The sequence below is a fragment of the Capricornis sumatraensis genome, chromosome 5, assembly GCF_032405125.1.
Source record: "Capricornis sumatraensis isolate serow.1 chromosome 5, serow.2, whole genome shotgun sequence".
Lineage (NCBI taxonomy): Eukaryota > Metazoa > Chordata > Mammalia > Artiodactyla > Bovidae > Capricornis > Capricornis sumatraensis.
In genome coordinates this window covers 9,684,756-9,707,356 of record NC_091073.1, presented here as the reverse complement: position 1 = coordinate 9,707,356, position 22,601 = coordinate 9,684,756, and the positions used below count along the sequence as shown (strand labels likewise).

The 22,601-nt window shown below is 51.0% G+C and overlaps 1 protein-coding gene across 1 annotated transcript in view; it reads right to left on the bottom strand.

Annotated features, from left to right (window-relative positions):
• The window catches only part of COBL (cordon-bleu WH2 repeat protein), a 346,405-nt gene that overhangs the window by 6,658 nt on the left and 317,146 nt on the right, over nucleotides 1-22,601 (bottom strand). Inside the window, exons 15-18 of the mRNA XM_068973146.1 lie at nucleotides 11,105-11,202; nucleotides 8,062-9,896; nucleotides 6,931-7,050; nucleotides 6,017-6,271 (exon numbers count right to left, since the gene is read on the bottom strand). Of these exons, the coding sequence (XP_068829247.1) occupies nucleotides 6,017-6,271; nucleotides 6,931-7,050; nucleotides 8,062-9,896; nucleotides 11,105-11,202 (2,308 nt within the window). The remainder of the gene's footprint in view (nucleotides 1-6,016; nucleotides 6,272-6,930; nucleotides 7,051-8,061; nucleotides 9,897-11,104; nucleotides 11,203-22,601) is intronic.

Genomic DNA, 22,601 nt, shown 5'->3' with positions numbered 1-22,601 from the left:
AAGCCTGGAGGTGCCCAGACCTCGTCTTATTTTCCAGAGAAGAAGGTTGGTTTCTTCTAGCTTGACCTGGATTCTTGGCAAGTTTATAATGATTATGAAATCAATGAGTTCTGAGTGCAGGGACCCTGAGCTGCACTCTGCCACTGGTCTGGAGAGTCAGGTGATATGGCGGCAGGAGATGCCCGCTCCCTCTCCATTCTCCCAAAAGATAGTTACTGAGCAACCACTCTGTGTTAGGGGCTGTGCAAAGCGCTGGGACCCGCTGGAGCTCACAGTGTGGCAGGCTAGCAGGCACCATGCAGACGTTACACAAATCGTCACTGAGATTAGATTGTGATGGGATTGTGCGGGGAAATGAGGTAATGCTCTGACGGGCCCCTCCTCCAGCCAGGAGGCAGGGGAAGACTTCCTGGGGGCTTGAGGTTAATTGAGGAACGTGCAGGATGCCTGGGAATGAGTTGGCAAAACTAGGAGGTGAAACCTTTTCCTTTCAGGAAGAGGGAGCAACATCCTCGGGGGTCACTCAGCAGATAGCCTGTGTTGACAGACACCCCTGTGTTCTACCTGTAGGAAAAAGAGGTCACCTGAAACGGCTGCAACAGGCAGGATGGTCGCAAGGCAGCAAAGACAGAGCTGGCCTGTCTGTACCTCTGAACTATCCCAACCTAACTGGAACACATCAAAGGTCCACACTGAGCCCAGTGTGGGCCGGGGTGTGGGCGGCTGGCGGTTCGGTCGTGTTGGCTCGCGGTCACAGAACTTGGTTCTCCCCCACAAGCGAAGGGGCTCTGGCTCAGGAGGACAGACGCCTGCTGCTGCTGTTGCCTTCCTGTGCTGGCTCCAGGTCCCCGGGGCGCTGATGTCATGTCAGCTGTCTAATCACTTCTCACGGGGTCTGCTGCCAAGACCAAGCGCCAGGACACATGTGTGGTCTGACTCAGTTAATTCCTGCAGTGGGAAACACACACCTGGGAGGGCCCAGCCAGGGCGGGGATGTCATGGGACCTAGTGAGGCATTCCTAGAGGCCGGCCACCCGGGCTGGACCGCCCTTGGGGTCTGGGCCAGCAGCGACCCTGACCTGGGTAAGGCTGGGGAGAAGGCCACAGGGCACCTGTGCCCTGCCTTCCCATCTGTGCGCTGGGAGCTGCAGCCTTCCCGCCCAGGAGCGTAACGGAGGAGATGCTCACTCTTGGCCCTCCGTGGAGGACTGCTGGGACACACAAAGGAAAGGCCTTGGGGCTTTCACCAGGTCCCCCACTTTAGGAGATGTCCCTAAGGCTAAGCCAAGGACAACCCCCCTCTTTCTCTACTCCTGGTTGTAACCCCCAAGGGCACAGACAATGCTTCATTCATGTCTCTATCGTGAGCAGCTACTGCGATCCTGGACTCTGGTGGGTTCTCAGGAAATGCTTGTGGATGAATAGCTGGATATGTGAATGTTTTAAATATAAACACAGATTAAAAGGGCACTTGCTGTCCATCCCAGAACCTCTGAAAGGATGCATTCAAAACAGACCAACAAAGGCTGTCCGACCGGATGGGCACAGTTTCACCATGAATATGAATTCAGGATGGAATAGAAGGCAGAAGTGGACCGGGGCAGGGGTGGGGGCGGCGGTGGGCGGTGGGGAGCGCGGTCCAGGGTCTGAGCCTTGCACTCAAGACAGGAGAGCCATGTCTCCTGCGGATGGGACAGCAGCCTGAGCCAAGCCAAGCATGCTGTCACCTGGGGCTGCAGGAAAGACAAAGCAGGCGTGGCTTTGACACGCACAGACACAGAGGCAGAGGTGCTCACTACATACCGGAGAGAGGCAAATGGACTCCCAATCGCCTTGAAAACTGGCCAACTCACTTCCTCCTACATCAAAGCTACGCTTTTGCCTTCTATCATAAGCAGCATCATTGCCAGCACAGAGCGTGTTCCAGGAGGGTGAGCCACTTTGCCTGTGTTTAGCAGTGAGTCTGGTCCCCGAGAACCCTCCCAGCAGGGTCAGATGCCCTGCTTGTACTGGAAGAGGTGGCCTCAGGCACTGCAGCCCCTCACACTACCCAGCAGAGTAGGGAGCACCCTCAGTCCAGGATGCTCTCCTTGCTACATGCATCCTGAAGCATCACTGAACACCCAGGACAAAGGAGCATCTGCTCATACTGAAAACCCACGGACAGCACAGCCCACATGGCATGAGTCCCGGAGCCTGGCCCTTTGCATCTTTTCCTCAAGGTAATGCAACTTTAAAAGCCCAAAAGGTGAAAGAAGGCTGAAGAGGCAACGCTCAAATGACTTGAGGAGCAAGTGTCAGAACATATACGAAAGTGATGCAAAGCCACAAAGACCTCCATGGCCCACGCCCGCAGAGCAGCGCCACCTCGCCAGGCTCCTTGGAGGCCCAGCTGGCTCTGGCCAGCTGAACTGCATGCGTGTCCCCTGGTGTCATGGGTCTGCGGTGCCACACCAACGGCGTGTGTGTGGGGGCTGCTGGAAAAGGAGGTCAGGTGTGTGCCTCTGGGAGGACAACCACTGGCTCCAGGTGAGGCCAGACTGTCTTAGCTGCCCTGTGCGTCCCTGATGGAGGCTGAGCCAAGGCTGCGGGGTGGATGGACAGTCCTGACTTCCTAAGTCACGTGTCCTTCAGGGCTTACAGGAACGGGAGGTGCAGACTGCCAGGGAGAGGTCTGGGTCACCCTGTAGAGCAGTGGCCTGCACAGTCCCATCACTCAGCTACGTGGCCTCCAGGTAAGGTGTGGGGCACTGGGCAGACAAATGGTTAGGGTCTCCCAGGTCATCCTCACCCTCTCATCTGGGGCCTGGCTGTCAGCCTAGGGGCATCTCTTAAACTGCTCTGGGCATCAAAATCTCAGATGCACCAGACTCACTGCCTCAACCCTTCCAGTACGGATAAGGCAGGTCCCAACACTTAGATTAATCCAAGAAACAAATAAAATGCGGGCTTCTGACTGCCATCTTAAGCAGCTGCTAGGAAGCTGAGATGGTGATGAGCAACGGCCAGGCCTGGGCCTCCCATGACTCTGCCAGCCCCCCAGGCTGTGTTGCTTGCTGTGTGGAGACACGCCCCCCTGCATCCCTACCTCCCACCCAGCAGGCCCCACCTGGTCACAGCCCCTTCTACCATTGCCCTTGCATTTCCCCCCACTCTCTTTCCCATAGCACAAATCGCTTCCTCTGCCTTTTCAGACAATCCCCAAACTTGATTTTTCCCCCTTCCTTTCTGGAAGGCCTTGCGCACACTCTAAGAGAGAAAGCCTGAGGTTCAAGGTGGAGTGGGTACCCCTATTCCTTAGGACTCCTGCCAGATGCGGGGAGAGGAACAGCTATCTGAAACCATCCAAAATCAGTCAATGAGAATATGAGTACAGGAGAAGTGAGTACAGCCTTCATATTCAGCGGTACTCAGACTGTATCAAAAGCTCAGATGACACAGATAATGATCTCAAACCTCAGTGGAAAGGGATTCGGTAAAACTGCAGATTTGTAGGCTCAAACCTCTGAAAAATCTACAACCACAGCATGCAGATGTCTTGTGGATTTCACTTTGAAAACAATGTTTTCAGAAACTCTAAATCATTCCCAGGGACCAGCTGAACCATCAGGGTTGATAACCGGCTCTGTCGCTTTGGATTCTCTGGGAACCACCGGCACTTTCTTTCTTTGAACTATAGTCGATTAACAATATTATGTTAGCTTCAGGTGTACAGCAAAGTGACTCAGGAATATATAGATGGATAGACAGATAGATATAGACATAAATGTGTGCATTCTCCGTCACTTCGGTCATTTCCAACTCTTGTGACCCCGTGGACTGTAGCCCACCAGGCTCCTCCGTCCATGGGATTCTCCAGGCAAGAATAGTGGAGTGTGTGGCCATTTCCTCCTCCAGGGCATCTTCCTGACCCAGGGGTCACACCCACATCTCCTGCATTGTGGGTGGATTCTTTACCACTGAGTCACCAGGGCCTCCCACCACAGCTACTTTTTCAGATTGTTTTTGACTATATGCTATGACAAGATAATGAAGATAGTTGCCTGTGCTGACAATAAGTCCTTGCTGATTACCTATCTTACATACAGTAGTGTGTATAGGTCAGTCTCAAACTCCCATCCCCCACTTTTCCCTTGGTACCCGTAAGTTTGTTTTCTATGTCTGTGTATCTGCTTATGTTTTGTAAATAAGTTCGTGTCCTTTTTTTTTTTAGATTTTGCGTATGTGATATCCACGCAAGATTGTCTTTCTCTGTCTGAATCACTTAGCATGATAAGCGAAGGTCCATCCATGTTGTGCAGCTGGCATTCCATTCTCTTTCAAGGCTGGGTCGTATTCCAGTGTATATATGCACCACATCTTCTTTACCCATTCATCTGTCCATGGACACTTAAGTTGCTTCCATGTCTCGGTAATTGCAAATAGTGCTGCTGCGAACATCTGGGTGCATGTATCTTTCTGAATTACAGTTTTTGTCTTTTCCAGATATATACCCAGGAGTGGCAATGCTGAATCATATGGTATTTCTGTCTTTTTGAAAAACACTTAAAAAACTATTTTTTAAGGGAACTCTATACTCTTCTCCGCAGTGGCTACACTAATTTACATTCCCACCAACAGGGTAAGAGGGTTCCTTTTTCTCCACACCCTCTCCAGCATTTGTTTTTTGTAGACATTTTGATGTTGGCCATTCTGACCCACGACTGGCCCTTACTTTCACTTTGATGTTGAGACATGGATGGAGGAGAGAGGTTGTCTCAGGTTTGAATTACAGAGCTGTCTTCATCAGCTTCCACAAGATCTGTTAGGACACTTACTTAGCCATTCACCCCGATATCTTCACTTTCCCTCATTTCATGTAATAAAGCACTAAGCTCATCAAGATATAACTTATGGAGAAACGGAGACAAGTAAAGACAAATTGAAAGCCCTTAACAATTTTAACTGCTCCCCCCCCACCCCACTCCCCTCACGGGCATCCAGAGGACAGTCTGGCATCCAAGGCCACGGGGTTAAGCGCAGTTTCCTCTCCCGGCATCCTGAGGCAGGGCTGAGCTTTCGGTAAACGGAGTGCCCTTAGCATTCTCGCTACCTGCTGTCTTGGGTCCCTGTTAGGGCCACAGAGCACAGCTGGGGACATCTCTCCAGCACAGGGACACACTCTGGAGCCTACCCAAGAGTTCTGCCTGTGGCCCCAGGGAGGCTCCAGCTAGTGTGCTAAGCCCACTGCAGCCCAGGCTGCCACAGCATCCCTGAACTCAGCGAGGACCGCCTTCCGCTGTGCTGCCTGTGGGAGCCTCCCCTGCCCTCCTTGCCGCCCTAGGCTCCTGGCGGGAAAGTTTTCAGCAGTGCCTGCCCCCCTCCGTGGAAGTGGCTCACCCATCTCGCGGGCCAGCTGCTCTCCTTCATTCTGAGGGCCTTCTGTGCCCACCGGGTCCAGCCCTATGTGACCAAGGCCACGTCACTCAGCTTTTCTGAGCCTCATTCACTTTTTATGTAAAATGAGAATAATCATAGTACTGCCCTCTTCACGGACATGTGAGGACTTAAGCTTAGGATCTGGAAATGATCTCTCGGAAAGTAATACCTGTCACCACCTCCCTATGATTAGCCTAACTTCCCACCTGCTAGAAATGGGCAGGGAAAGAATATCAGTCTATTCACAGAATCATTATGGAGTTAAAGCAGGTCTCAAAACCTACCTAATCAAAGTCCTTAAAATTTGGGAACCCTACTTTGGATCCCACAAAATCCACTGCTTTCAGGGACCAGTAGGCGATATGTACAGACCAAACAGAAGACAGGATAGAGCAGAAACTGCAGAAAAACCAGCAACGTGTGCTCCGCCCAAGGGGCTGCAAAAACAATAATTTTCCATACGGATGCTGTCGCCTGGACCCCGACCAGGGCCCCGCAGGATGCATCCCAGATGGACGGAGGGGGAGCGGAGGGGGCTGGGGTGACCTGGGCCTCCCGCAGCCCGAGGGAGCGCGCACGCCGCGTCTCACACCCTCACCTTTCTCAGCCTCGCGGCTCCGGTGCCGGAGCGGATGGCGTCCATCAAGGCCTGTCTGGCGTCCACCGGGTTGCCGAGGGGGCCCGAGCTGGACCTCGACGCTGACTGGGATGAGGTGGGCGCCTGGGCAACTGGAGCAGGTGGGGGTGGCTGGGACTGGACCCCAAGGTCGTCTGCCCGCAAGGGGTCCGGCCCATGTGCAGACAGGGCGGCATGGCGGAGGCTCTGGAGCTCCTCAGAGGCGGAGGACGTGACCTAGCAACAAGACGGTGAAATGACAGGGTCCCAAACGTCCTTTCCAAGAAGCAGCGCTTCTCAGACCCTGAAAAAACCCGGGGGCCGTGTCTGCTCCCCATCCTGGGGCTCTCCATCAGGTCAGTGACTGCTGGCAGGGAGCAGGGCTGCCCTCCTGAGACCCCTGCCCTCCTACTTCACCTGGGCCTGCCTGGACAGACCCTGAGGCCAGGCACACGGCAACAGCCAATCAATGGGAAGGACCCCTCCCCTAAACACGGAGAGGAAGGTGCCCACCCGGTCTTCCCTTAGATTCTGGCTGCAGAAGGTGCATGACCCTCTGTCCCCGAGCTCCGGTCTGGGGGGTCCTGCGACTGTGTCAGACCAGCCCCGGCAGGTAGCAGCTCCACCCAGGAGCTGTGGCCAGCGCCTCTGCTGCGGGGTGACCCAGCCCTGCAGCCCGCTCAGTGTCCTGGGACTGTGGGAAGGCGCAGGCAGGAGTGTACAGGAAACACTCACACCTTCAGGAGAGGCTGGCCCTCAGGGCCTCTCCCGTGGCTGGGCTGGCCGCTCCAGTGATGACTCAGCGTCGCTCAGGGAATCGGAGGATCACCCTGGCTTGTGCAGTGTCCCGGGGGTCACTGCGGGGGGGGGTGTGTGTGAGTGTGTGGCCCCCTCACCTTCCTCAGGCTGCAGGTCCCGCTGTGGCCGCGTATGGCCGCCAGGAGGGCTGAGCGCTCGCAGTCCGCCTCAGTGTAGGACGGTTTCTTTGGCCCTCCCTTTGAGCCGGGTTCTGGAATCTAGAATATTTATTAATGACGTCAACTCCTGTCACTTAGGTGATGGGGAGATGATGACGATAAGGCAGTACACAAGAAAGCCCATAGTTATCAGGTCAGGCCTGCAGGGTCAGTTTTACCATCTCTGTCGGTTAGAAGGTAGAAGTATCAAGGTGCACTTCTGGCTTGACCTCACACTATATAAAAATTATGGGGCTTCCCTGGTGGCTCAGCTGGAATCTGCTTGGCAATGCAGGAGATGCAGGTTTGATCCCTGGGTGGGGAAGATCCCCTGGAGAAGGGAATACCCACTCCAGTATTCTTGCCTGAGAAATCCCATGGACAGAGGAGCCTGGTGGGCTAGAGTCCACGGGGTCACAAAGAGTCAGACATGACTGAGCAACTAAACGACAGCAACAAAATGCAGAAATCGGAAGCTGTGTGTCTGGGGAGGCACAGGGTGGGCACCCTCCCCAAATGTCATCTCCCTCTTTCCTCAGTGGCAAAGTGAAGGAAACAGTTGCTAATCCTCAGTGTCAGGGTAGCTGTTAAATAACATTTGCAAGGTGATAAATTCCTACACGGGGGGCAGGTGTCATAAAATTTTCTCCAAGGCTTCAGCCCACCACTGCTGAAAGTGCAGGGTGACAGGGGGCAGGGCCTCAGCCTGACTCTCCATCTCCCCGTCCAGGCTCAAGGACCAGATATGGACGATTCCTCCCCAAGCCGGCACCCCACCCCACGCCTCCACTCCCCCATGCCCACGCAAGGACTATGTATTGCTGGCACCTTTCCCCAGGGCAGTCAAGAGCCTTAAAGGCAGTGTGGGCAAACCAAACTCATCAGTTTTGTCTCCTTAGTGGTTCTACTTAAACCACTCCATAGGCAGGGAGGCGGAAATCCGGGTAAAATTAAGCCCGTGCAGGCCCCCGCGTCCCTCGCCTGGTCCCCCTCCTCTGATGTCACCTCAGATCTGTGAGTGGGTGCGGGGGAGAGGCCGTCCCTGAGGCAGAAGCCCACCGAGAACTTCACCTTGCGGAGCCTGTCCTTGCCTCCCGCCGAGTGGATGGCCGCCATCAAGGCGCTGTGCAGGGATGTGTCTTTTGGAGCCGGCCTCTGGACCACAGGCCTGAATTTCTTCTGTGGCCCGAAGATGCTGGCTGGCAGTTTACCATCAGCTTCAAGTGCACCTGTGCTTAACGAACTGGGCTTTTCCTCCCGTTGTGGGGGCTCCTGTCCAGCCCGGCTGTTTGTATCTGACTCTCTTGGAGAGCAAGGAGGCTCGCTGTGGATGGGGACCCACCGGGAGCCATTCACCAGGGTGCTGCCTGAAGTCTGATCATCTCCTGAGCGAGGGCGTGAGGGACTTGAGCCGTCAGACTTGCACTTGGGGTTGGATGCCGAGTTGGTCCTGTGTGTCCTTGTGCTTTGCTCCCCATTGAGACCACAGCTCTGTCCCACAGAAGCCTGGTCCCTTTGGGCAGCTATGACTAGTGAGCCACGGGAATTTCTGTGAACGCCAGACGGGTAGTCTTGAGCAGACAGCTTCCCGTAAGGGCAGCTGACTTGCCATCCAGCATGGGGTCCTGCCGTCGATTCCCCCCCGTCACGACGAACGCCCGTTCCTGGGTTTGGGCTGGGGGTGGTACTGTCCTTCACCACAGGAGGCGCTACCGCTGGCTCTGGTGCTGTGCCTTCACAGGTCCTCTGGGTATTATCCTGTCTCCTCCCCACATCACTCTGGACTGTCAGGGTCCCTATCCGCTTGGCAATGGCAGAGGCCATGTACTGACTGGACGTTCTCCTCTGAGGTCTGAGAAACAGGACTTCCGCAGCGTTAGCTGCTGGCACCTGGAGGGGGCGAGCGGCTGCTGGGGGTGGCCAGCTTCTCCCCTGCCCCAGAGCGCTCCCGTCCTCTGAGTGGGGAGGCTGGGGCTCAGGCAATGCTCCCTGGGGGTCTGGTGAGGTGGGCTCGCTTCTCAGTCTGCTTTCCCGAGGCTGCGGATTTGTGGGGGTGGTGGGGGCGGGGGTCCTCTTGGGCCCCCCTGTGGGCCGGCCAGAGTGCTTCTCTACAGAATTGGACCTCCAGAATTCTTTGACTTTTCCAATGGGTGGGGTTTCTGCCTCCAGAGTGGGCGATGAGGGGACTACGGTCCTGCCGGCATGCGCGTGGGGGCTCACCAGGTTCCCCAGCTCATCGATCTTAATGGCACCCACAGAGAGGGATGCCCCCCGGTCGTAGCATTTCATCTCTGACTTCGGAGGGACAATTTTATAAGTTGTGAGGCCATATTTAAGGCCATAGCTCCCCGCTGGGTGTTGGCCTCGTTGGTGCCATGGTGGTAGCGTTGAGACATCACCTTTGCCATCGCTTGCCTTTTCCTTCCCCAGCTGTGGGGTCACCCTCCCGGGGGCTGGGGTCCCCCCGCTGTGAGCAGAGCCAGGCACCCTGCCTTCTTCCTTTCCATTCAAGTGGTGAGTGTGAAGTGCTGAAGCAGAACTCGCCGTGGGCTCCATCTTCCTGGGATCCACCTCCTGCCAGGTGTTGGTCAAAGCTGACCTGACCTCTCTCTCGGGCTCCTGGGAAGGAGCTGGTGAGCTGGGCCCTGCTGCCGACCTCTGCTTGTGCTGCTGGGGGCACTCGGCCTGGCATGGTGGTGGCTGAGCCTTACTGTCGGCCATGCTCCCCAAGTCGAAGGAGCCGGCATTGTTGTTTCTATTGGAAAACACGCCTGAATCCACGGGGTCATCGAGAACCTCGCCTATGAACGTCACTGGGATTGCCTCAGTGTCACCATGGGGAGTGGACATGCCATGTACGGAGCTGGCAAGGGGGCCTGTGTCAGCTTCGTAGCTTTCTTCCATTTCTGCAAAGAAGCACAACTCAGGTCACAGGCAGAGCCCACTTGGATGATTCTGATGCCCCTTAACCAGTGGAAATCCCACCCTGATTTTCATCTCCTGAGGGTCCTTCGGTGTAGGTTATTTAGGGTCATTTCGGTTGTCGTCTACACATGCCCAGAGCCAGTCTCAGCGCACAGGACCCAATCAAAGACCTGTCTGCAGATTCATGATGCCTTGGGGGCAGGCACTGAGGTACCACATTTTGCCAGTATCTTTACTTACAAATTGATGTTGAAGTCCAAGCCCTCAGTAAACACCACCTCAGAGCAGGATGGGAAGGTGGATTTGGGATTTTTACTTTCCTTTTGATTTGGTTCACAAGGAGCACCACGGAATCTATGGGTCAAGTTGCTCTTGTTCTGCTTCCTAAGAGGCAGGTGACAATGACTTGAGTCCCCAATAATTAGCCCTAAAGGACATAGTGGGCCTGCAGGCAGAGTCTGAGGGACAGACCAAGGTTGATAAAGGTTTCTTAGCTCTGTCAACCCCATTTGAGGGCAGAAAATGGAAAAGTGAGTCAGACAAAAGGCTGGGTCAGCTCTGGAATCTGCCTCCTTCCTGTTTATTTGGTTGTCGGGCAAGGCCTTTATCTACTTTCTAGACTGTGTGCCTTTGTCGGAAAGATTTCCGGTTGTGCACTGAGCTGGTTTGTATGTGCTCAGACCTTACACTATTCTGTCCGATACACGCGCAGAAGTGCAGTCCCTGGGACGCCCCCGGGAACAGGGGTCCCTGGTGAGATGCTGCGTGCTGTGTTCCTCACTGGAAGTCAGACCACATGTTAGCAGGTCATTGCGGGGGAGGTTTAATACAGAGGCCTGTTCGCCAGAGTGGCTTCCAGTGTTTCCCTAACTCATCTGAGGGCTGAGAACTTCTTCTTTGGTTCATGTGTGTAGACTTTTAATGTGTGTAATCAGTATTACTCAGAGCAGGCTGTAAGTGCCTGCTCGGACATTTCCTCGGCACTGTTCAGCTGCCCAGGTGCACGGCCCCTCCGGGAGCTGAGCTCCCTGTGTGCTTGGCCCCCAGCTTGGGCCTTCCTCTCTTGGAGCCACATCTCCTCTGCACACATCTTCCGCACGTGGTCACACGCGGTGCAGTCAGCAACCCTGACAGCCCTCAGGGTGCCTGGCCCCAGCAGAGACGTCCAGGCAGGAGGGGCGGTGCTTACCTTCCAGGTCCGCGTCCAGTTCTGCAAGGCTTTTCTGGAACTGTCCAGTCATGAATATTTCCTCCTCCTCGTGTGAGGCTGGGGCAGCTTTTCCGTTTCTAGGGAAAACCAAGAAGAAAAGGGAGCATTCATTTAGCTCATTATTTATGTAACTGACTCTTTTCTGGAAATACCTGAGGCAGGTACAACTTAAAAGTCAGGCCATTCCACAGGCACTGCTGTCCTTGGAATGCCTGAGACACAGATGTGGTATGTGTCTGTGTGTGTGTGGTGTGTATATGCTGTGTGTATGGACACGCGTGTGTGTGGTGCACAGCGACGACCACTCCAACAAGGAACTTCAGGGCAGCAGTGACCGCCCCTCTGGCCGTGCTGCCTCCCCACGCCCACACGGCAGTGACTGGATGGGGGAAGGTGGGCAGGGAAGCAACTCCTGCACGCCGTGAGCCTTCCCACATGGGTTCTTTTGCCAAGATCACCCCATGGGAAGCCTCACAAGCAGTTAGGAGGCAGGCAAGGTCATGATCGCCGCTTCCCAGAGAAGTGACCGTGTGCTGAGAGGCTGAGAGTGCAGCTGTCCCTGCTCATAGGGGCTCCTGAGCCTGGGAGGGCTGCCACGTCTGTGTCCACAGGTGCCTCACGGCCCTGCCACCCGGGTGTCCAGGGAGATGTCCCTACCTGCTGGGGAGAGCTGGGCTTTCCTTCTCTTCAGCCCTGGACAGCAGCATCTGTGAGACAACAGCTGCCAAAGCGATTTGAGAGCAGCCCTTGCAGAGGCTCTGGTCTCTTTTGTCTCGTGGTGCCAAGAACAGAGACACGTACGGGGTGATTGCCCCTCTTCTGCAAAAGCGGAAGGTCTTTCCCGCTGATCGTTAGAATCAAGGACCAGTTTCCATTGTTACTAATCAGGCCGAGACAATGATGCATGAAATGTGCTTTGTACCGTCCTCACTTACATAGCAGAGTTTGTGTTCTGGTAAATGAGTCTTTCTTACTTGGTGACTGTGTCCCTTTGGGAGCCAGGAAGTGGCTTCCAGATCCAACTCAGCTAATGTCCTCTGACACGGCAGACAAAGGGCGCTGGCTGAGATGCGTGCAGCTATGGACCAATTAACGACGGCTACAGAGGCACAAGACTTGCCTTTCCTGTTGCTTTTGCCATAAGACTTAATTGGATGCATTTGCTAAACTTGTGTCTTTCTCTTCCACAGAATACGATGGTTTAGATAAATTTAATTTATATATTCAATCAAGTATATGGCAGAAAAAAATGGTAAGGGCTCTCTAAAGTAGTATTTAAAATGGAAAACTTTTTCAAAGGTTGGTTCTTAGTTTAGAATGCTTAAAGCCTAGTCAGAGAAAATTATACCTACACTTTTCCTTCAGAGTATTTGCCTTCCCTTCAAAGTATGCAAAATCACATTGTTCTATGGGAATAGAATGGTATCAATAAGAATTAACAACTATAGCACATGGAATTACACTCAATATTTTATAATAACCTATAAGGGAAAAGAATCTCAGAAAAATGTATATGTACACACACACATACATGGATGTGTGTATGACGGCTTTCCTGGTGGTTCAGACAGTAAAGAATCTGCCTACAATGCGGGAGACCCAGGCTCAACCATTCAATCCCTGGGTCAGGAAGATCCCTTGGAGAAGGGAATGGTAACTCACTGTACTGTTCTTGCCTGGAGAATCCCATGGACAGAAGAGCCTGGCAGGCTACAGTCCATGGGGTTGCAAAGAGTCAGACATGACTGAGTGACTAAGTTTAAGTTCTATACATGTATACATTCATGTGCATATTATACATATATAAGTAAATATATATGCATATTTACTTAACTGTACATCTGCTTCTAATACGTTGTGACAAAGATCAAACCAGTCAATCCTAAAGGAAATCAACCCTGAATATTCACTGGAAGGACTGATGCTGAAGCTGAAGCTCCAATACTTTGGCCACCTGATGCAAAGAGCCAACTCACTGGAAAAGACCCAGATGCAGGGAAAGATTGAGAGCAGGAGGAGAAGGGGGTGACAGAGGATGAGATGGTTGGATAGAATCTCTGACTCCACGGACATGAGTCTGAGCAAACTCCAGGAGATAGTGAAGGACAGGGAAGCCTAGTGTGCTGCAGTCCATGGGGTTGCAAGACAAGACTTAGTGACTACACAAAATCAGCTATACTTCAAAAAAAAAAATAAAATAAAATAAAACAATGTACTCCTAGAAGAAAACGAATTAAAAAATAACTTAAGAGAAAAGTTCCACTGATGATATTACTTTATAAAAGGTGAACTAGAGAATGAAAATCATCTTGAACTGATGAGAATGCAAGGAATCTGAGACTCTTAACACTTGTTGCCCCTAGTTTAAACTGGAAAGCAATGCACACAGGTACATCAAGATGCAAAAGCATAGTTTTAACTTTGTAGGACCTTTGGTTCTTTAGCCTCTCTTTTAATGCTGCTGCAGTTGCTAAGTCACTTCAGTCGTGTCCGACTCTGTGTAACCCCATAGACGGCAGCCCACCAGGCTCTCCCGTCCCTGGGATTCTCCAGGCAAGAACACTGGAGTGGGTTGCCATTTCCTTCTCCAATGCATGAAAGTGAAAAGTGAAAGTGAAGTCGCTCAGTCGTGTCTGACTTCGCGATCCCACGGACTGCAGTCTACCAGGCTCCTCCATCCAGGGGATTTTAAAGGCAAGAGTACTGGAGTGAGGTGCCATTGCCTTCTCCTCTCTTTTGATAATTTGCCTTAATAATTCCGTGGAAGGAAAATATGAGCCACCATGTTCATCGTATTCATGGGGAGACATCTCCAGCTTCTGGCAGCAGGGAGTTCCCTCCACTGCTGCGTTGATATGTAATTATGATGTGGGGGTGGAAACACAGGTCACAGATGAAGCCCACGTCTTATGTGAAGAAATCAAGACATACAGCTCCATCCAGGAGGGTCATGGCGATCTAAAAGGAATCTGTGTCTGAAGACAAGGGTGACTCAGAGATCTAGACACCACTACCAGCCAGGGTGATTTGTTGAAATGGATGGATTACGGCAAATATTTTATCCTTTGTCCTTGGAGTATGCTCATTTTGGTACAAGGCGGCTTGAGCGATGAGGTGATTTTTTTCAAACAACATTTAAAATGATTCTTTGGTCCTCTTCGTGTCTGATTCTTTGCAACCCCATGGACTGTGGTCCACCAGGCTCCTCTGTCCATGGGATTCTCCAGGCAAGAATACTGGAGTGGATTGCCCTGCCCTTCTCCAGGGGACCTTCCCGACTCAGAGATTGGACCCAGGTCCCCTGCAGCTCCTGCTCTGGGCAGGTGGGTTCTTTACCACTAGCGCCACCCGGGAAGCCCTCTAATGATCACTATAATTATTTTATGAAAAGCAGTTTACATATTTGTTATACCATGCCCAATACACATAATATGTTGTGTTTATAATTTTATTTTGCTATTGAGAGCCCAGCAATCCCAGTGATGATCCTAAACCACTGTGTGACAGCCATAAATCCTAAAGGAGGCACCACAGCAGGGCCTGAGCCAGCCCTTCACCACGCTCCTCCCACCCAGACGCTGGCCTGAGCCGCGTCATCTAACCATCAGTGGCCAAGCCGCAGGCTCAGAACTTCAGATCCGCTCTCCACCTGCCCATCTCACCTCCCATCCAGGCCCTCTTGTGAAGTCTGGGGTCCCTACATCTAGTCCTCTGCCCTCCACTTAGCTCAGCAGTCTTGCCCACCCCTTTCTTCCATCTGCCTCTTGTACAAGCAGAGGTTTTCCGCAGACGCTCAACTCTACACCGTGCTGACACCCGCATGCACCTCTGGCCCACCCTTGCTCCTGACACCCCAGTGTGGACCTGATTCCCTGGGGCACTGCTTGTCCAGGAGGAGAAAATGGACACCGACATAAGCCACCAGCCTTGGGAGTGCTCTGGAGGGAGGGAACCCAGCTCCTTGACTGGTGCTTCTCCCAAGGCTGCCAAGCAGCTCTGGCGTGGAGCAAGGCGAGGCCTGTGACCACTTCCCTTCTGCAGCTGGTGCCCCTCCCGACGCAAGGCAGAGGGGGGCCCCCACTCTCTGGATTCTGGGCTTCTGCATGAACGGATTTTCTGGCCCAAAGATACCAGTGGTGGTGTACCTATTTTGCTTTCAAACATACAGCTTCAGCGAGGAGAGATTGAGCAGAATGTGATTTTCGTTCCTCCCCCACCCCATCCACTTCTAATTGATTATAACCCTTCCTCTCTTTCTGTAACAACAAGCTAGAAGCACCCGGGTCCCTGGGCTTGGAGGGCAGATTCTGCGGGTTTAGCAGGAGAGCCCTAGGATGTGTCCCAAGGAGGCACAGTTGGCCAGAAACACCACGGCCTCTTTTTAGCTGAAAGTCAGCTGCACAGGTGTTTTTCTCCCGGGCATCGTTCCTCATGCCCAGCACACACTCCGGTTTCTAATATAGGTTTCTTATTGACAGTTTGTTTTGGCTTGAGACCAAGAAAGTGAGGGCAAACACGCAGTGCAGACGTTCTGATACCAGCTGCTCGTGTTGAATAAACATCACCAGTAGCCTTTCCTCCCACGGAAGGTGACTCCACAGAGAACACCGTGGCGGACAAGCAGCCGCCACCGAACACAAGGGGACGGAGGACGGTGCTGCCGCGTGCAGCGGAAGCACTCCCAGGAAGCGGAGCAGCCTCGGGGGCGGGGGCCGGGGGCAGCAGGCCGCCGCCCTTGGTGGGCGGGGCCAGTGATGGGCTCGGCAGCCCCTCCCGCAGGAGCCAGCAGCGCCCAGGCAAACAGGCGCCTTCCATTCTTTCCCTGTTTATATCAGAGAGAAAACAGAGTGTGCGCAGACCTTCCCCACTCCAGCACATGAAATCATTTTCTTTTTGATGTGGCTAGGAAAGTTTCTTTAAATAATTTATCCAGTCACAGGAAAAAAAAGAAGTCTGAGAGGAAAAAGATGTCCTTTTCAGCTAGCAATTCAATTGCTGACGACAACCAAAACAACCCGTGGGAATTCAAAACAGTCACTTGATAAACTAAAGGCAAGAAGCCTGGGAAAATATACAGTTGATGACAGTCATATATGCTTAACTTCTACGTTCCATTTACAAATGGCCTTCTATTTACAAAGCTTCAGAGTTCTAGAACAATGGTGTCCAGTAGAAATGTGATATGAGCGACATGCGTAATTTGAAATCTTCTTGTAATCACATTAAAAAGGTGAAAAATAATAAGCAAGATTACTTTTCATTAAATACTTTAACATTATTTTTTAATTAGTATGGTAGCCACTGTACCCACAGCATAGTCCCTTCCCTGCCCTTATTTTTAAATGTTCCTTTGTTAGTATAGTTACAAAGTTTTAGCATTCTGAAACGTATTCAGTTCAGTTCAGTTCAGTTCAGTCGCTCAGTCCTGTCAGACTCTTTGCGACCCCATGAATCGCAGCATGCCAGGCCTCACTGTCCATCACCAACTCCCGGTGTTCACTCTGACTCACGTCCATCGAGTCCGTGATGCCATCCAGCCATCTCATCCTCTGTCGTCCCCTTCTCCTCCTGCCCCCAATCCCTCCCAGCATCAGTCTTTTCCAATGAGTCAACTCTTCGCATGAGGTGGCCAAACTACTGGAGTTTCATCTTTAGCATCCGTCCTTCCAAAGAACACCCAGGGCTGATCTCCTTTAGAATGGACTGGTTGGATCTCCTTGCAGTCCATGGGACTCTCAAGAGTCTTCTCCAACACCACAGTTCAAAAGCATCAATTCTTTGGTGCTCAGCTTTCTTCACAGTCCAACTCTCATATCCATACATGATCACTGGAAAAACCTTGACTGGATGGACCTTTGTTGACAGAGTAATGTCTCTGCTTTTTAATATGCTGTCTAGGTTAGTCATAACTTTCCTTCCAAGGACTAAGTGTCTTTTAATTTCATGGCTGCACTCACCATCTGCAGTGATTTTGGAGCCCCCAAAAATAACGTCTGACACTGTTTCCCCATCTATTTCCCAAGAAATGATGGGACCAGATGCTTAAATGATTCTAAATGCTCTTGGCTGGCATAAAGATCCTTTAGTTACAAAACTGCAGTGTTCTAGAAAGTATACAATAGATCTAAATGTTTCTGTGGTCACAGAGTTCTCACAGTTCAGGAAGTTTCCGGGTCTAGAATGTATACAATGTTTCTAAATGCTCCCTTGTAGGATCTAGAATATATAGAATGTTTCTAAATGCTGCCGGAGTCACAAAGTTCCTTCCTAGAGCTAAGAAGTTGCAGAGTTCTAGAAAGTATAAAATATCTCTAAATGCTGCTAGGTCACAGGGCTCCTGTAGTTACAAAGTTCTAGGGCTGCAAAGCCAGGAGCAGAGCCACTTTCTAGTCCCTCCACCCACGACCTGCAGGCTCAGTTCCATAAATGTCTTGAAACCATCAGCCCTGCAGACCCTGGCATGGTTTCTCTCTTCCACAGCCCTCATGCCCACCGCTCACAAAGAGGTGGGGGCTGAGAAGGAGCTTAGTGATTGCTAGGTGGAGGGTAGGCGGTCAGTGGACATTTAAGGGAGACCTGCTTCCCCCAGAGAAGCTATAGTTTCTGTCTTTTGAGCCTCTGAACATGATTTCAGTGTGATCTACTGTTGAAAAACAGAGCCTGATACCCACTTACCCAATCTCTCATTTACTCCTTATAGCATACCTGTAGTCCATGGGGTCGCTAAGTCGGACATGACTGAGCAACTTCACTTTGACTTTTCACTTTCATGCATTGGAGAAAGAAATGGCAACCCACTCCAGTGTTCTTGCCTGGAGAATCCCAGGGACGGGGGAGCCTGGTGGGCTGCCATCTATGGGGTCGCACAGAGTTCGACACGACTGAAGTGACTTAGCAGCAGCAGGAACACACCTATGGAACTAATGTTCCCAAAACAGACCCAGGAGTGAGAGTTTCACAAGATTGATACACCGAGAGATGAACTGCCTGATTCCAGCAAGACTGCCTTTAGGACATGAGAGTTTAGAGATAATGCTAGTTCCACCAGCATCTCTGTAAGCAGGCAGGAGGTGACAGCCCTCTGTCTCTCTCAACGTCTTGTTATTGTTCAGTCGCTCAGTCATGTCTGGTACTTTGTGACCCCATAGACTGTATAGCCCCCCAGGCTCCTCTGTCCATGGGATTCTGCAGGCAAGAATACGGGAGTGGGGTGCCATTGCCTCCTCCATCTCCCCATCTCAGTTCAGTTCAGTTCATTCGCTCAGTTGTGTCTGACTCTTTGTGACCCCATGAATCACAGCATGCCAGGCCTGCCTGTCCATCACCAACTCCCGGCGTTCACTCAGACTCACGTCCGTTGGGTCAGTGATGCCATCCAGCCATCTCATCCTCTGTTGTCCGCTTCTCCTCCTGCCCCCAATCCCTCCCAGGATCAGAGTTTTTTCCAATGAGTCAACTCTTCGCATGAGGTGGCCAAACTACTGGAGTTTCAGCTTTAGCATCATTCCTTCCAAAGAAATCCCAGGACTGATCTCCTTCAGAATGGACTGGTTGGATCTCCTTGCAGTCCAAGGGACTCTCAAGAGTTTTCTCCAACACCACAGTTCAAAAGCATCAGTTCTTTGGTGCTCAGCCTTCTTCACAGTCCAACTCTCACATCCATACATGACCATGGGAAAAACCATAGCCTTGACTAGATGGACCTTAGTTGGCAAAGTAATCTCTCTGCTTTTGAATATGCTATCTAGGTTGTTCATAACTTTTCTTCCAAGGAGCAAGCGTCTTTTAATTTCATGGCTGCAGTCACCATCTGCAGTAATTTTGGAGCCCAAAACAATAAAGTCTGACACTGTTTCCACTGTTTCCCCATCTATTTCCCATGAAGTGATGGGACTGGTATGCACGCACGCGTGTGTGCACATGGTTTCTTTTCAGACAAAGATGTTATAAACAATTAACTCAGGCAGATGGTCAGAGGTAGACACAGTTACATGGATTCTTCAGCATATCATTTCTGTCCTTCCTCAGGCAGTTTTAAATAAACAACATCAACGATAATAATGATAAAACCAGCCATCAATTTCTGAAGGCTAGCAATATGTCAGGCACCATTCTAAGGGGGGTGGTACCACAGATCTCCACTGTACTGACAAGAAAACTGAAGTGAGTGGTCAAGTCACAAAACTACAATTAAGTATCACCTCACACAGGCCAGAAGGGCCATCATCAAAAAGTCTACAAACAATAAATGCTGGAGAGGATGTGGAGAAAAGGGAACCCTCCTACCCTGTTGATGGGGATGTAAATTGGTTGCTGCCACTACGGAGAACAACATGGAGGTTCTTTAACATAGAAAAACAGAGTTAACATATGACCCAGTAATCCCCCTTCTGGGCATATACCCAGAGAAAATAATAATTCGAGAAGCGCATGTACTCCAATGTTCATTATAGAAGTATTTACAATAGCCACAGTATGGAAGCAACTTAGATTCCCATCAACAGAGGAATGGATAATCAAGATTTGGTATGTATGTATATATATACACATATGTATATACATATATATAGTATGTATATGTATATTGTATGTATATATATACATATGTATATACATATTTAGTATGTATATGTATATGGTATGTGTGCATATATATATAGAGAGACCTAAGAAAGAATGAAATAATGCCTTTTGCAGCAACATGGATGCACCTAGAGATTATCATATTAAGTGACATAAACTAGACAATGATAATTATCACATGATATCACTTCTGTGTGGAATCTATAAAGAAAGGGTGATATAAATGAACTCATATACAAAACAGAAAAAGACCCACAGACATAGAAAACAAACACAGTTACCAAGTGGGGAAAGAGGAGGAGGGATACATTAGGAGCTTGGGCTTGACATACACACACCACTATATATAAAATGGATAACCAACAAGGGCCTCCTGTATAGCAGAGGGAACGACACTTAATGTTTTGTAATAACCCACAAGGTAAAAATATGGAAAACACAAGGGGAAAGAATACGAAAAAGAATAGATAGATACGTATGGCTGAATCACTCTGCTGTCACCGGAAACTAACACGACACGGTAAGCCAGCTATGTCGTCGTTCAGTCGCTGAGTCACGTCCAGCTCTTTGTGACCCCATGAACTGCAGCACGCCGGGCTTCCCTGTCTTTCACCATCTCCTTGAGTTTGCTCAAACCCGTTTCCATTGAGCCAGGGATGCCATCCAACCATCTCAACCTCTGTTGCCCCCTTCTCTTCTTTCCCTGAATCTTTCCCAGCATCAGGGTCTTTTCCGATGAGTCAGGTCTTCGCATCAGGTGGCCAAAGTATTGGAGCTTTAGCTTCAGCATCAGTCCTTCCAGTGAATATTCCTGGTTGATTTTCTTAAGGATTGACTGGTTTGATCTCCTGATGTTCAAGGGGCTCTCAAGAGTCCTCTCCAATACCACAGTTCAAAAGCATCAATTCTTTAGTGCTCAGCTTTCTTTATAGTCCAACTCTCACATCCACACATGACTAATGGAAAAACCATAGCTTTGATTAGACAGAGCTTTGTTGGCAAAGTGATGTCTCTGCTTTTTAATACACTGTCTGGGATGGTCATGGCTCTTCTTCCAAGAAGCGAGAGGTCAAGGCACTGACTCAGGGCAGATACGATGCCAGGCAGTCTGACCACGGACTTTCTGGTCTTCATGTTGAGTTGCTCTGTAAGTATGAGGAGAGTTGGCCTGCATCATACATGAAGGAAAGATGCGTTGGGAAGGAGAGCATCTGTGGGCGTCACGCCTCCTACTCAGGGCAGGACTGTGAAGAGGTCACTCCTAGGTTCCCTCAGGATGATGGGCCATCACCACATGGGCTGAATTCTTCCTAAAGCAGGTTATTTACTGTCTGTTATACATTTAGAGGGAGACTCTGGAAATTTGACGTCCCACTTGCTGAGTCAAATTTGAACTGAGAGCATAGATTTATTTTGCAATGCAAATTATAATTGGACTTGATGCAAAACATATCATTTTCAGATCACAGCACACAAAGCGTACTCCAGTCATTCCCAAGCCTTCATGTTTGCTCTCTTTAGAAGACTGGTGTTTATTCTCAAGACTTTCCAATTCAAAATCTTCGCTGCCACAGCATTAATTGGAGGCCAGCCAATGCTACCCTTGAGGAAGGGGTAGCCATGACTGCAAGGAGCAGAGACTTCAAATTCAAGTGCATGAGCAGGAGCCGTGCACTTTGTCACTGGACTGAACAGCTCAAGAAAAATGCTTTCAGTTGAGGCCAACACCACAGGCTCTCCTTGGACAGGCAGCAGCAGCTCTGCAGCAAACAATCCTTGCCTCCAATTTGTCAAAGTGGGACCCCTAGCCAAAAAAGTCTGCGTGACTGGGCTATCTGCAGAAAGCAGACAGCAGAGGACGGAGAAACAGCCCAGCAACTAGAGCTTTACAGACCTTACAAACTGGGGTCCTTGCAGGTCACAAAGGATATTCCACCATTCCTTCCCATACTTAATGAATCCCTGTGTATCAGAGGGGTGACAGTAGTAAAGGGCACCATAGCAAAGTTGAAAACCACAAACACTCCTTATTTCCCCTTGGGGACAGGTCCCATGCCAGAGATTCTATAAGCTGGGGTGCTTGAGTCTGGTGGGGATGGTTTCACCACCCATCAGAACCCACATTCCACCTGCAGAGGCCCAGCTGTGCCTGTCACAGCACAGGGTAACTTCTGTTTCCTGAGCCTCTGAGGTCTGGCACTCCAAGGATCGAGAGGCCTCACTATCACAGCCAGGCTCTAGACCATCGCAGGAAGAACATGTCCCCAGAGACACAAATGGCACCTTAGGATGAGCTGTAGCAGCCAGGTGTTAGAATCATGCAGGGTGGAGCCAGGAGGCGGATTCAGGGAGCGTCAGCAGGCACTGAGATCAGAGTACCATCTCATTCCAGCGGCCACCCTCTCTACAGGCGGCCCAGGGGCGTCCAGCACAGGAAGGGAGGAGCTGGCAGCTTGAGCAAATACACGTCTGTCCCTGTTGCCCTGTCCATCTTCTCCTGGGAGCACAAGTGTGGGAAATCATGTTCTTTGTTATTACTGCATCTCCCAATCATTGAACATGTGTGCTCCTGGGCAGAGCTCCAACACAGGGCCCTTTCTAGGTGGGCAAGGTCAAGACCACACCTCTGTGAACAGCAGTGGGCTCTGCTCTCTATTTCAGCTTGATTCTGAGCTGTCAACCCCTGAGCATAGGTTCTTTTCTCATTGAACTTGACTTCTGGCTAGTCTGGACACCTGAAATCATCTGCTCCATTGTGAACCACACACGCTCTCCTGACATGCTCTCTGGCCCAGGACTGGTCAGCCCCTGCAACAGTCTGGCCAACCCTCCCCTCTGCCTTCAGCCTTCGGTGCCTTTTTGCTGGCCAGGCTCTCAATGCCCTAGTCTGTGG